The sequence below is a fragment of the Megascapheus bottae genome, chromosome 12 (assembly GCF_031878675.1).
Source record: "Megascapheus bottae isolate mThoBot1 chromosome 12, mThoBot2.hap1, whole genome shotgun sequence".
NCBI lineage: Eukaryota > Metazoa > Chordata > Mammalia > Rodentia > Geomyidae > Megascapheus > Megascapheus bottae.
In genome coordinates, this window is record NC_143520.1 from 15,483,368 (window position 1) to 15,499,352 (window position 15,985).

Sequence of the window (15,985 nt, forward strand, 5' to 3'; positions counted from 1 at the left end):
TCCAAAAGCAAAGAAACACAAAGTGCCAGCACAAATAGATCAAATGTTTATCTATGTACCAAGGCGTGTCATGTGTTTGTGACTGCACAAACACAGACAGCGGGGGAATTTCTAAACAAATGCTGCCTCTTCTACACTGGTCACTCCCCTGGAAATAGATCAGCATGATGAGGCATGATGAAATCAGAATTAGATGACTTATTGCTTTGTTGCCCTGGAAGAACTCATGGTTTGTGAAGCATGGACATACAGGCTGCCTTATCAATGGCCATCTGTGTCCTATATCCACAAAATGAGATATTACCATGGTATTTCCTTTAAAAATTCCTTCATTGCCACTAAAAACAAAATCAAATAACTTCATTACTTTATGGCTTTTTTTTAGGTTGTTAGACTTTACTGTTCACTAGGAATAAAGATAACTCTTAAATGTGCTGGTGAAAAGAGCTAATGTCATGATTCTAGCACATTTTATGATCTTATAATATCAGAGCATTTAAATATGATTTTTTTCTGTGTGACTGAATGGTTACCTGTTTGGACATTCCAGGTTAATGATACAATAAGTCAGCAACATCTGCCATCACCAATTAAATACAGAAGTGCATGATGCATGTGTTTCATGCAATTTACCATGTCACCATTCCATTGGTTGCTGATCATATGAATCAAGTTCATCATTTACTGAGTTCTCATTCTCTATACAGGGAACAACTACTGAAACTGAAATGAGAAAGAGAAGGTCCAGTTCTTTCCATGTTTCCATGGACTTTCTAGAAGATCCTTCCCAGAGGCAAAGAGCAATGAGTATAGCCAGCATCCTCACAAACACAGTCGAAGGTTTGTAACAAATTCCATTTCCATTCTAGTACTCTGATGAAAGTTAAATTGCCTTGTGTGAAACTAGTATTTCTATTCACACATTAGAAGCTGCATTCTCAGTGAGAAAAATAAAGAGCTATATTATTATACGTGTTCATATATTCTAAAAGCTTTCAAAGTTTAAACTCAATAATATTTAACTATTGTCTTAATTTGTGGGACAACATTGAAAATTCAGAATAAGGTATTTATACTAGTTCAATGAACTCTCTTTCTCATACTCATCTTAAATGCTCCCAAGACCAGAGGGAAGAATTAAATCATCTTCTTAAAATTAAAACAAAAAATTAAAATGATTCTTGGATCACATCCACCCACACCCTAACTTTAAAATCTGAAGTGGACAGTGTAGCCATCACTGAGGTACTGTAACTTAATGTATTTCCTCAAAACATGTTCCTCTGGAGAGACTAGACATTTATTTAGAGGCCAAGTCTTAAGTCACATGTCAAAGCATTAGAAAAAATAATTTCTGTGCTATCTGTACTTTGTGTTTATCCAATAACAAATATTTTGAGGAATCTAGCAAAAATCTGTGTCTTTTTTTTCTGGTCCTGGAACTTGAACTCAGGACAAGGGAGCTACCCCTAAGCTTCTTTTGCTCAAATCTAGAACTCTTCTACTTGAGCCACAGAGCCACTTCCAGCTTTTTCTGAGTATTTTCCTGGAGATAAGAGTCTCACAGACTTTCTTCAAAGTGCAATATTCATCTCTCAACCTCCTGAGTGGCTAGGATTATAAGCATGAGCCCCTAGCACTGAGCTTCCTTTTTGTATTATTATTATTATTATTATTATTAATCTTCAGTTGCCACTTAACAATTTATGAATACAGTATGCCTTGATCAATGTCACCGCTTTCAACATTCTCACCAATCTTCCCCTACCCACCTTTTGATCACTCTTCTTATGATTGTAGAATAGATATTCAATTATTGGTTGCATTCCCCTTTTCTTACCTACTTCATTCGACTACCCCATATGAACAAGGCTGACTTATTAGCTAACAGAGACATGCCAACTACTGGAAATAATTGATCTTTTTCCGTATATTTGTATTGTAATTAATAGAAGCGTTACATTATATTCACCAGATAGAAGGTGCATTACTTCACAAACATTGATACCCTTTCTCATGTCTTGGTCCCCATTTCCCTCCCCCTGCCCCTCATCTTGTTTTCCTCCCTTCCCTATCCGACTTCAAATAACCAAATACACATAATTAAAAGTTGTTGTATTTTTTCCAACTAGAACTTGAAGAATCTAGGCAGAAATGTCCACCCTGCTGGTATAAATTTTCCAATATATTCTTAATCTGGGACTGTTCTCCGTATTGGTTAAAAGTGAAGCATATTGTCAACCTGGTTGTGATGGATCCATTTGTGGACCTGGCTATCACCATCTGCATTGTTCTAAATACACTCTTCATGGCCATGGAGCACTATCCGATGACAAATCATTTCAATAATGTGCTTACAGTAGGAAACTTGGTAAGCATATTGGAAGGTAAATGTGTTAGTCTTCAAATTTTCTGTTTGAGAAACTGTGCAATAGTATATAGGGCTTTTCAACCACCCTTCCTACCTCTTGACTTCTATGAAAATTATATCCAGCTATGTTTGACCAAAGCAGTGATTATTAAAACTCATACAAAATCATAAAGAATATTACATATAGGCAGCCAGTAGACATAGATGCAACTACTTAAAATTATCGCTAGTGAAATTTACAACTTTTCAAGAATCGTATCTTAAGCCACAAGTTTTTAAATAATAGCATCAGAGTCCCTCATCATAGAAAGCCAAAATATAATTCTAATTCTTTTTATCTTTGTCAGTCAGTGTCATTGCAAGAAATAATGCTGCCACTCAAAAATGTGCTTGGCTTTTCTACTTCCAGTGCCTGTGTAATCTTCCCTTGTCTATAACAATTCTCTATCTGAATCATGAAATAACCAAGACTCACAGTCTATTTCATGTTTAATTTTCAAGCTTATTTTGGGTAAAGGCTGCTATTTGTTTTCTTTATGTGCTTTAAAACATGTTATTAAAGTGTCTGAAAGTTATCTCAACTTAGAAATATTAACTTTTGTTTGCTGAAAGAGCTTTGTGAAGTGTGAGATTCATTTTCTTTAGTACATGATTTGAGGTGCAGGATTTTTGCTGATAAAAAGTTAGATCATTTACAGCACTGATCAATACATTATTTACATTTTTAAAACTTATACTATGGAGTAGATACATTTTTCCATGTATGTAACAAATAATGATAGTAATGTATATATTATAACAATAGGCAAAGATGAATAATAGCTAACTCATATGCAGGAAACTGTTCATGGATAAAATTTTATTTTGTTATAGGAATTCTGGCAAAAAAAAGGCAATTTGATGTGATGAAAAGTACACTAGCAAATATAAAATATGTGCACCCAAATTCTGGTTTTGTCATTTCCTACTTGTTTGATATTGGGTGATCTCTTTCACCCATGTTAAATTGTTGCTTTCCTCAGCTATGAAGGAAAAACTATAGTATTGGAAATGGCGCTGTGACTCAAGGAGTAAGGCAGTAGCCTTGAGCTGAAGAGCTCAGGAACAGCACCTAGGCCCACAGTTCAAGTCCCATGACTGACAGAAAAAAAAACTGTAATATTTTCAACTCTGAATTAATGGGATTCTGTGTGGATAAGGAATTGATGTATATGAATGTATTTTATCAGCAAAAGTAGTTCTACAAATGTAAGTTAATTAGACCTGTTATTGTAAATATAATTTAAGTATTTTAGTATAATAAATTTTATGCCATGTCCTTTATCATTATCTGATGGAATTAGAGTCATTTTGGGGTCTTTATAGGTCTTCACTGGGATCTTCACAGCAGAGATGTTCCTGAAAATTATTGCCATGGATCCTTACTATTATTTCCAAGAAGGCTGGAATATCTTTGATGGTTTCATTGTGACCCTTAGCTTGGTGGAACTTGGCCTTGCCAATGTGGAAGGATTATCAGTTCTCCGTTCTTTCCGATTGGTAATGATGAAACAAAAGAACAACAGTTGAAAAAATTCTAACAATGTTTTTGTTATTGTTGTTGGTTTTGTTGTTGTTGTTGTTTTTGTTGTTCCTGGGGCTTGAAATCTGGGCCTGGAGGTTGTCCCTAACAATAAGTGTTCTTGCGAACAATTTTACCACAAATTCTTAACTTTTCTAGTTTTTCTGTAACTTTTTATTATCAAAAGCATTCCTGTTGGGTCAGGAGACATATTCCCATTTTATGATTAAAGCCTTTATTCCAAAGACCATACTCACATAAACTGTCATATATTACTCAGTTACCATTTTGACACTTTTTTTTCTTTAAAAAATCTTTAAGTAGTTGTACAAATGGATTTCAATGCTGCACATCTTGACAAATTACTGTTTCTAGTGACTACTGCAGTTACTTTTTCTGGATCCAAGAAATAAATTTGTGTGAGTGTGTGTGATTCTGTGTGTGTGTGTGTGTGTGTGTGTGTGTGTGTGTAAAATAAATATCAATGCTTGTGTTTGTTCAGTTTGTTTACGTGGATGACTCTCTACCATTTAAGTCATGCTACCAGTCTAGCTTTTTCCCATTTACTTTTGAGATAGAGTCTCTCAGACTTGTCTGCTCAGGCTAGCTTTGAACCATAAGCCCACAGATGTCAGATTCCTGAGTAGCTAAGCACCACTGTCTCCCAATTAGGTCAATGAAATGTTTGGAATGAAAGTGCTCTACTTTCAAATAGCAAATAGAAATCAAATGGCCCTTTGTAGTCATGGAAGATAAGCAGATACAAGACATGTATGTAAAACTCTCAAATTCTACCTATAAATCATATACCTTTCAAAACAAAAAACCAACAACAACAAAAGAGGTGTTTGTAGATTACTAAAATGCCTATTAATTCACATGTGTGCTCTTGCAAATCAAGAAAGAATTATACAGTCAAGAAAAATAGCAAATTTGCCAATACAGGTGCATCTAGGTATATAGTGCCAGAAAGGAACATTAATGAATAATAACTTTTTTTCTATTTAATCAGTACCCACTCTGATGTTTCTTGCATGTTAGGGACAAGTTAATCTTTCAAGAGAGGGCATTTAGATTCAGATTTTTAATATTACGATGTCACAACTGGTAGGTATCAGAACCACTTTTATAAAACAAATTAGAGAAAGTAATATTCCAAGTAATCATTAAAAATTCACTTTCAGCTGGAAACTAGTGGTTCACACTATTTTTGTAATCCTATGTACTCAGGAGGATGAGATCTGAGGATTACTGTTTGAAACCAGACCTGGCAGGAAAGTCCATGAGATTCAAATCTCCAATTAGCCACCAAAAAGGCAGAAGTAGAGTGGTGGCTCACTAGACTTGAGCAAAAGCTCAGGGACAGTACCCAGGCCCTGAGCTCAAGCATAAGGACCAGGAAAAATTAAAACATAGAGCAAATTATTTACAGTTTTAAAATACAGGAAAAGTGGATTTTTCTTACTGAGTCCAAATGTTGAGGGGAGTCTGTGAATTGAACCTTGAACCCAAGTGCTCCCTAAAAGATTCAATTTCCTGTGATTCTGGAGCTTGAACTCAGGGCCTGGGAACTGTCCCTGAACTTTTGTGCTCAAGGCTAGTGCTCTATCACTTTGAGCTACATCTCCAGATCTGGCTCCCCCCCCCCCCCCCCCCCCCCCCCCCGCTCTTTTTCCTTTTTGGTAGTTAGTTGGAGATAAAAATACTCAGGACTTTTCTGTCTGAGCTGTCTTTGAACCATGATCCTCAGACCTCACTCTCACTGCGCTGTGTAGCCACCACCACTTGCAAAGATTCAATGTTAATAATCATTTATTGATAGCTCTCAATGTATTTAGTGTTTTCAAACACCTTAATACAATTTTTTTTTTCATTTTCTAGCTCCGGGTCTTCAAGTTGGCCAAATCATGGCCAACCCTGAACATGCTAATAAAGATCATTGGCAACTCCGTGGGGGCGCTGGGAAACCTCACCCTGGTGTTGGCCATCATCGTCTTCATCTTTGCAGTGGTTGGCATGCAGCTCTTTGGCAAGAGCTACAAAGATTGTGTCTGCAAGATTTCAAGTGACTGTAAACTTCCTCGCTGGCACATGAACGACTTCTTCCACTCCTTCCTCATCGTGTTCCGCGTGCTGTGTGGAGAGTGGATAGAAACCATGTGGGACTGCATGGAGGTGGCTGGCCAAGCCATGTGCCTTACTGTCTTCATGATGGTCATGGTGATTGGAAACCTAGTGGTAGGTACCCTCTTGAGCACTTAAGAAATATATTGAGGGGCCGGGAGTTTGGCCTAGTGGTTAAAGTGTTTGCCTAGCATGCATGAAGACCCGGGTTCGATTCCTCGGTACCACATACATAGAAAAAAGCCGGAAGTGGTGCTGAGGCTCAAGTGGTAGAGCTCTAGCCTTGAGAAAGTCCAAGGACAGTGCTCAGGCCCTGAGCTCAAGCCCAGGACTGGCAAAAAAAAAGAAATATATTGAGTATAATAGAATGGCTACTCTTTTTCCCCAAGTATTTTCACGATTATTAGTTTTGTGTCTCTTACCTTAGATCTGTTTAAATTGAAAAGACAAAGGCATATAGTATAGAATTTCATAAACATATTCCAAAAGATATAATACTTGTCATTATAATTTACAATTCTATATTAAATGCTTTATTTCAGCTATTTCATCATATTTACTAGGTGAATTGCAAAATGATCTCATACTGGAAACAGATACAAAAGAATTAACTGAGAAGGTTTTTACAAATTCAGAATTTTTTTTACATATGTGGCTCCAAGGAAGGAAGTCTACTATATAATTACATATAGTCTACATATATTATATATGTATATCATATATTACATGCATAATATATAGTACATCTATATACATACAGCAATAGATGGCAATAGGATACAAGATGTACTTATAAAATCGTTTCCCAATTACACCTGAGGTGAATATATACCTTACAAAAACCAGAAAAGAGATAGCTTATAGGAAGAATAAATACATCATGATTCACATATATGTCCATGAAAATCTAGAAAGCAATGAAACAATCATTAGAAATATATTTTTTCAGAAAGAAACATATGCTGTTATATGTACATATATACATACATACATACATACATATATATATATAGAGAGAGAGAGAGAGAGAGAGAGAGACAGAGAGAGAGAGAGAGAGAGAGAGAGAGAGAGAGAGAGAGAGAGAGAGAGAGAAATTCCAATCGTCTCCTGCCACTACTGGAGTAAAACTGTGTCCTTTCTGATTTTCACAATGATTCTACCATTTTTTCCCAGTCCTGATATTACATAATAATCAAGCCCTCTGTGTCACATGACAGATAAATTACCTAGCCTGAGTTGCCAACAGCCCAGCTACTCTAAGTCAAATAAAGGGTATTTAATTACACTACCCTTTATTTTAACATTACCTAATTCCTTCTTAAATTGGGAATCTTACAGTTTGTAATCTAGGAATATTTAAATATATTCCAAAAGACATATATGTTAGTATGCCAGTCTTATTGTGAATTACTTATGAGTAGTTCTAGTCTTAGTCAATAGTTGTATGGGAAATATGATAATCCTGTCAATTTCAAACCATTAAATTCCTAATCAGTTTCGAGTCATAATAAAGCCTTTCAATGAACATCCAAATTAAAATCTCTGTTCAGCATAGATAAACTACAAGTACATTTAAATACATTATCTACAACATTAATGATTTTAGGCTTGGAATTTTATGCAATATATATGTTCATCTGTTTTACTTATATAATTTTAAATAATCTTGATCTTAAGTCAACTCATTCAATTTCCCAATTTTACACAAGAGCAGTAGACAGTTTAACTTGCTCTAACAATTTGTAGTTACGTAGTTATTGACCCAGATCATATTTCAGAGAAAGCATATTTCTTCTGTGCTAGAGGGTGAACCTGTGTGTCAAATATGGAAAGTTTGTAGCGCATCACTGGGCTACACTCCTAACCCCTCCCAACTTCCAATATCTATGCATCTACTATCTGTCTCCTCCAGTTTTAGAGATACCATTTCTTCCACACTAATATCATCATATCATGCACTCTCTCTCTATAGGAGTGAAGTTCTAACCATGTCTTTGTAATTTTCCAAGGTTCTGAATCTGTTTCTGGCCTTGCTTTTGAGCTCATTTAGTGCAGACAACCTTGCAGCAACCGATGATGACAACGAGATGAATAATCTTCAAATTGCTGTGGACAGGATGCACAAGGGAATCGCTTATGTAAAAAGGAAAATATATGAATTTATTCAACAGTCTTTTGTCAGGAAACAAAAAATTTTAGATGAAATTAAACCACTCGATGATTTAAACAACAGAAAAGACAATTGCATGTCCAACCACACAACAGAAGTTGGGAAAGATCTTGACTACCTGAAGGATGTAAATGGAACCACAAGTGGCATAGGAACTGGCAGCAGTGTTGAGAAGTACATCATTGATGAAAGTGATTACATGTCCTTCATAAATAATCCCAGCCTTACTGTGACTGTACCAATTGCTGTAGGAGAATCGGATTTCGAAAATTTAAACACAGAGGACTTTAGTAGCGAATCAGATCTAGAAGAAAGCAAAGAGGTAAGACTACACATGTGATTAGGTATAAACTCATATTGTGTGATTAGTCATAAACATAATATATATATATATTTATGGTAATATATTTTCCCTCTAGAATATTTTTGCCAGTACTTACAGTTTTACTTCACTAAAGAATTGAAGATGTAAATCCAAGTAGATAAATTGATGGATATGATATTAATGTATGTATTTTGTCATCTTTAATAAAGGATATCCAGTAGTATGTGAATGACTGAATTATAAAATGAATGAACTTGGAACCCTTGTTCCAAGTTCTATATTTTCTATCGCATCACCTCAGCGCATGTAAATGGAAAATACTTTTGTAACATTCTCTTGTGTATTAGGCTATTCAGAGTAGTATAACACTGTGTTATAAACTCATTGTTTTAAATAACCTAAATTTACTTCTCTCAAACATTTGGAAAGTGAAATACATATCATGGCAGGGTTTGTTCAGCCATGTGTTGCTAATGTCCACCTATTCTTTACATTGCCCAGCCTCAGTGCACTGGATTAATACTGAAATTTCTCTTCTCACTTAGCTATTTCAACTATTCCATGTGTTTGTGTTTCCTACAACCACTGTACAATAAAATGCAATTACAGATTTATTCTTCCTATTAAGGGATGTTTGACCAACCTCTTCATCCTCACCTCACTTCAACTGTCCCTATTTAAGTACTCACTAGTTGGTAGGAAAATAGGTCATTTCCATATTATGATTATTGTGAATAGTAGTATAATACAAATAGAAGTGAAGGGAGTAATACTAATATTTCTTGACAGTGTTACCCTTCCCTCATTCCCTCTCATTTTCCCTCCTTCTAGACTCTTATTATGAGAAGCCTCTATTAAACTCATTAGCCATTTTTAATTGGGTTGTTGATTCTTTGAGGGGTTAGTTTCTTAAGGTTACTACTATTCTGGTTATTGCTTGCTGTATAGCTGGCAAAAACATTCTCTCGTTGTGTAGGCTGTCTTTTAGCTTATCAACTGTATTCTTTTCCATGAAAAGAACTTTTTAGTTTGATGTCATCTTTAATGTTGTTGCCCTAACTATGTATGAACTGAGGAACATAGGACAATTTTCAAGTTAGGCCCATGATATTTATGGGATGGACACTTTCCATCAAGCCAGTGAAATCCCAATTTTTTTTTCATTAAATGTATAACATTGCTAGAAACTGCCAGCCTAATTTTCCATGTCCAATTCTGTATATATCCAGTCTCTATCCAATATCCAACCTCATCTTCTACATGCTTCAAATGGGACTTCCATTTGGATGGCTTCCCCATTCATTAGGCCAGTCTTCACATATATATGGGGTCCCTCTAAAAGACAAACCTCATCATAGATCTCTCTAATCTTTCAGTTGTCCATGGCTTACAAGAAGTTTGATACCAATAAAATTGGCCAATAAGTCCCCCCAAAATGACTGTCACTGAAATCTGCATGGGATAGTACTTTTTCTTCTCCCTGCTTACATGTGCTGACCTTTTGTTTCCCAAATCCCTCGTGCTTTGTCAGACTCTCACTTTCATATCTGTATGGAAACTTTCATATTCATCTTGATTCAGCTGTGACACCCCTCTCCATAGTATCCGTTTGTTTGTTTGTTTGTTTGTTTTGCCACTCCTGGGCTTGAAAGCAGTGCTTGAGCACTGTCCTTGGGGTTTTTATGGCTTGAGCCTCAGTACCACTTCTGGCTTTTTTCTATGTATGTGGTACCAAGGAACCAAACCTGGGTCTTTGTGCATGCTAGGTAAGCACTCAACCACTACGCCAAATTCCTGGCCCATAGCATTCTTTTTATCTCATATACTAGCCTCTTCTACCATTTCCTTCATGGAGCAAGCTAAGTAGTGCTCTCAAACTCCCTTGGGACAGGAGTTTGGCCTAGTGGTTGGAGTGCTTTCCTAGCATACATGAAGCCCCGGGTTCGATTCCTTGGTACCACATACATAGAAAAAAGCCGGAAGTGGTGCTGAGGCTCAAGTGGTAGAGCTCTATCCTTGAGAAACTCCAAGGACATTGCTCAGGCCCTGAGCTCAAGCCCAGGACTGGCATAAAAAAAATACTCTACATCCTTGATCTGTTGAAAATGTTCAAGCTTGACATACACTAAAATAGAATAATTATATATTCATCCTATATTTCTCTCAACACTACTTTTTTATTTGAAAATTATTAAATTTTGCAACCAATAAGAAAATTTAATACTTATCAAATAAAAATAATTTACTGACTATTTTTCCAACAAATAGTTTGACAAAATCATTAGTTGTGTTATGAGGTAAAAACGAGTTAATATTTGAGTTTTCTAGCTGCTATGTCTCAATACTATAATATTACATTGTTACTTTGCATGAAATCGGTGTCATTTTGTGTGTATATATGTATATTTATTTGTGTGTATGTATATATACATGCCAGTGTAATGTCAAGTTTGAAGCTAGATCATGGCCTTAGCATTTAAAGTTAATTCTATAAATAGTAGCCTTAATTGCATGTGTATTTATGTTTGCACATGCATCTTCGGTGCCCTTGTGGTCCTCAAATTCAAGACTGATTGAATGATTGGCTTTTTGCATTATAAATCAAACACTCTTACTAAGCTCTAGAAATAAACTCCCTGCAGCAAAACAAGTCTAAAAATAAAAGCAAGCTCATTATAAGATCAATCAGAAAAGAACAAAGCATTTAACCAGTTACTTCTAAAGAAATAAATGTGAAGTATGTCATTTGCTTTTTGTTTGGCTTTATCCTCTGGGCCAAAATCATTTTCTACACCAGAGAACATTGTTTTCAAACAAAGATGTTGCACAAAACCACTGAGTAAGATAAAAGGCTCTTACCATTAGGATTGTCATTATTAAGTGGTTATTGAATGCCCCAATGGACAAAGTAGAGAGTACAGATACTATGTGATCTCCCCCCCCCCCAGCTCACACATTAAGTAAGCCTACAAATATATATAATGTTATACACATCAGTGAATATGTTAGATTTAGCTACTGGGACTCTTGAATAGCATATAAGCATTGGCTGGGAGTTTGGTTTATTAGTAGAGTGCTTGCCTAGCATGCATGAAGACAAGAGTTCAATTCCTAGGTACCACATATGTAGAAAATGCTGGAAGTGGTGCTGTGGCTCAAGTGGTAGGGTTCTAGCCTTGAAGGAAAAAAAAAACCAAGGACTATGTTCAGGACCTGAACTCAAGCCTAGGACTGACCAATAAAAAAATAAAATAAGCATCTTTTCAACTGACCTCGTCCATTTGGAATTTGGAAATTGATATATTTAATTTTAATTAATGACCTACAAAGTGTGAAATGGATTTTCAAAAGACTATCTCCAAAGCAATGAGGACCAATGTTTTATTATGTACACAGAGAATTTCAAAACAAATGTAAATTCTAATATGAGAACTAAAAAGAGAAAATAGTAAACCTTATTGGTGTTCAACCCACTAAAAATCTTATTGCAGAGTGTTTTAGATCTGTTTTTATGGGTTTCTTTAGCATTTTACCTCCACTCATTTCATGTGCATATCCAAAGTGTGTTTTATTTCCCCTTATCAATAGCATTGTTACTATCAAAATCAATAAAAGTCATAAGTGATCATTCATTTTAACTGTAAAAATAAAAATGTATTGTAAAATATATTAAATAAAGGAGGTTTTTCTCAGGGCCTGCACACTGTCCTTGGACATTCTCAAGGTTAGAGCTCTACCACTTGAGCCTCAGCACCATTTCTGGCTTTTTACTATGTATGTAGTACTGAGGAATAGAATCCTGGTCTTCGTGCATGCTAGGCAAGCACTTTAACACTAGTCCAAACTCCCGGGCCAAATTAAGGTATTTTATCAAATATTTTGGTACTCTAGTAAAAAGCAAATATATATACACAGAAATTATATGTACCATTGAAAACAGCCTAGTATATTTCAAAATAATACATTTACAAAATATTACTACAGTACCAAAATATTTTATAAGTGGAGATTGGTTTTGAGTACCACTTTTATACCATTGTGGTCTGGGAGAAAGTAGGGAATAATTTCAGCGTTTCTGAATTTGCACAGATTTATTCTATGTCCTAAAATGTGATCTATTTTAGAAAATGCTCCATGTGCTGCTGAAAAAAGCATATATTCTGATGATGCTGGGTGGAATAATCCAATCCACAGACATCTCTTAGATCTAGTTGATCTATGCAATTGTTTGATTCTGAGGTTTCTCTGCTAATTTTTTGCCTTGTTAATCTATTCAGAGATGACCTTGATGTGTTAAAGTCACCAATAATCACTTAGTTGTAATCTATGTGTGTTTTAGTGTGAGTAAAATTTGCTTAATGAAATTGGGTGCCCTGGAATTTGGTGCACAGATATTTAAGATGGTTATATCCTCTTAGTGGAGCAATTCCTTTAGCAATATGTAATTTGACGTCTATTTTATCTGCTATAGAGATGGCAACTCCAGCCTGTTTATGGGAGCCATTTGCTTGATAGATTTTATTCCATCCACTCATTCTCAGGATATGTTTCAGCTAGATGTGTCTCTTGAAGACAGCAGAAAGCTGAGTCTTACTTTTTGATACAACTAGTCAGTCTATGTCCCTTAATTAGAGAGTTAAGTCCATTGATATTATGGGTTAGGATTGAAAAATGTTTCTGAGTTCCTGCCATATTTCTATTTCATTAGATTCAAATGTCTATGAAGTGACCCAATGTAATATACTTACATTGTGCATGGTAAATTAGATTTGCTACTAAATCGACTCTGTATCTAAGTGGCTTCACACACAAGCACACACACACACACACACACACACACACACACACACACACACACACATTTATTCCCAGGAAACTACATGCTTCCTAATCAATGAGTATTGATAAAAATGATTAAACCTTTCACCTCCAACTTACTGGATGTAACATGAAGAAATACCTTCTTGTGCAAGACTGCTCTATTTTTCCCTTACACTTAAGAGTAATAGGTGATGATGAAATGATGTTCTCATTGAATTTTATAAAATATGGAATTAATGTTTAATGTAGATAATGTCAATAAAATCTATTCTATGATACTATTTCTAAAGAGATAGCCTAGTAAATGTTGAGGATACGGATACATAAGAATATCCCCAAAAGATTCCATTATGAGATAAATGGTATGACTGAGATTGTGATGCGACATCATCACTTGATGATTCTCCTCGTTTGTTAGAGAAACAAAGCAATGGCTTATTTCTGGGTGTCTCTTTAATTCAGTACAAATGCTAGGAGCAAATGCCAGGACATTCAGAAGTAAATATGGCCTGAAAGTAAACATTTTTGCTACTGTATCCTAAGTAATAAAGTTTCAGGCTTTGTTTTTGAGATAAAGTCTCACTACATAGCCCATGCTTGCTTCAAATTCATGATCTTCATACCTGTCAACCTTTCAGTTTATAGGATTACAGGTATATACCACCACACTTAGCTTCTTGAATTTTCTATTTTACAAGAGATTAAGAGTGAGGGAAAGCAGTCAACCCTCCAGTAATACAAATAATCTTTCTTGGAACAAATATGAATAGTTTGATGCAATTTTCACTGAAATATCAACTCTTCTCTATGGATATGAAAATTTGAATTTAATATTATATTTTGGCTTTTGTTTCTTAAAATAATGTGAAAAGCTGAGTAGGTGGTTGGTATGTGTTTCTAAATATCTATTGGATTGTTTGAATGAATATGAAGCATGGAAAGTATAGTATGTATTAGAGACCAAGGACAATACTTTTAGCAATCAGTGAATACTCAGCCTGCAGCACATTGTTGGTGTTCAGTAGGTCTTGGTTGAATAAATAATAGGACGAGTTAATTACTCTTACTAAAAGACTAGTGTGACAGTCTTGTCAGAGAAAATGAGCACTTGTTCTTTGGTGAATATTTTCCATCTGTGCAATCTCTGTCTTTTGGGAACTCTTGAAAAACAATTATGTCTCGTGACTATTGCCAAAATATAAGGCTGTTATTGTTTAATGGGACTTCTTCCTTCAACCTCTCTTGATATAAAATAAAAGAACCAACCTTGTTGAGGGGCAAAACTAGATTTTCCCCATACATATGCTGATTTCTTTTTTCAACACTAAAATATCTTTCCAAAAACTGAAACTAGTTATTAATATGTCCAGGATTATATACTTATGGATAGATTTTAATGTCTTGCACAACAACTTCTGAGTTAAAATAATAGGATTTGCTTAAAAGTAAGACACTGTTAAATATATAGATATAGATAGATATAGATAGATAGTTAGCTTAGAGATGGAGAGTGCCTATCTAGCATGCAAACTTATGTGTGTATATATGGACATATGAGGATATATGCAAACATTACAATTCAGAATAACTATATCACTATTTCTTTCTAATGGAAGCACTCTCTTCCCCTCTCATTCTTTCTCCTCTTCTTTTTCTTTTCTCCCTCTCCTTCTCTATGATACATAGGACAAAGGATTTTATTATTACATATTGCTGGTGGCCATTTGTAACCTAGCAACAGAGCTATATAATTTATTCTTATGAGTCCTGTTCCAGTTAACATGAGCAATAATTTCTCATTTCCTCTTAATACTAAATCTCTCATTTGTGCTATCTTTACAAACACTTTACATCAAGGTCAACATAAGAGATAAGTTCATAGCAAAAACACTCATTGCAGCACTGCATTAAAGGGTGTTATGCTTCATGCCCATCTCATGTACAGAAACTGAATGAAAGCAGTAGCTCCTCAGAAGGTAGCACTGTGGACATCGGAGCACCTGCAGAAGAGCAGCCTGTGGTGGAGCCTGAAGAAACCCTGGAACCGGAAGCCTGTTTCACTGAAGGTACCACCACATCCTTATCATGTGGCTGAGGATTTTTGACTTTTGAACTGTTTGCCACACAAAATGGGTCATTTAACTAGAATATAACGTGTTCATAATTCTATTTTGGTTGCCTCTAGCAGGTTGACAGACAAAATGCAGTAAAACATAGATTGTGCTCACCATCATAGATGAATGTGGGGGAGAAATTTTAATGAGTACTAGTGAGCAATTTATAATCTTCAACATTCACTCCTCATTCACAGAACCTTCATTAAATAAATGAACATTTAATACAACTTTGAAATATTAAATTTCTATTAAAATTAATCTAAAACATTAATATGATTTTGAATTACAATTTAATATATGTTGGAAGAAGCAGAAAATAGACACTGACTTACAAGATACCTAAGTAGCATCTATTGGAGCTTAGTGTAATATGAGCAACAGGTATAATACAGCTTTTCCTTAGAGTAGTATTTCTTACAGTTCCATATCCTTGGAAACTTGAGTCTTGGGAAACATTAGTATATTAACACATTTTCTATTTGATATTCTTTTTTCT

The 15,985-nt window shown here is 35.2% G+C and overlaps 1 protein-coding gene across 3 annotated transcripts in view; it reads left to right on the top strand.

Annotated features, from left to right (window-relative positions):
• Nucleotides 1-15,985, top strand: part of LOC150056267 (sodium channel protein type 1 subunit alpha) — a 110,775-nt gene that overhangs the window by 70,736 nt on the left and 24,054 nt on the right. For all 3 annotated transcript variants that reach the window (XM_090342715.1, XM_090342712.1, XM_090342714.1), the window contains 6 exons: nucleotides 708-840; nucleotides 2,133-2,371; nucleotides 3,737-3,910; nucleotides 5,814-6,170; nucleotides 8,066-8,548; nucleotides 15,318-15,438. In XM_090342715.1, the coding sequence (XP_090198841.1) occupies nucleotides 708-840; nucleotides 2,133-2,371; nucleotides 3,737-3,910; nucleotides 5,814-6,170; nucleotides 8,066-8,548; nucleotides 15,318-15,438 (1,507 nt within the window). The remainder of the gene's footprint in view (nucleotides 1-707; nucleotides 841-2,132; nucleotides 2,372-3,736; nucleotides 3,911-5,813; nucleotides 6,171-8,065; nucleotides 8,549-15,317; nucleotides 15,439-15,985) is intronic.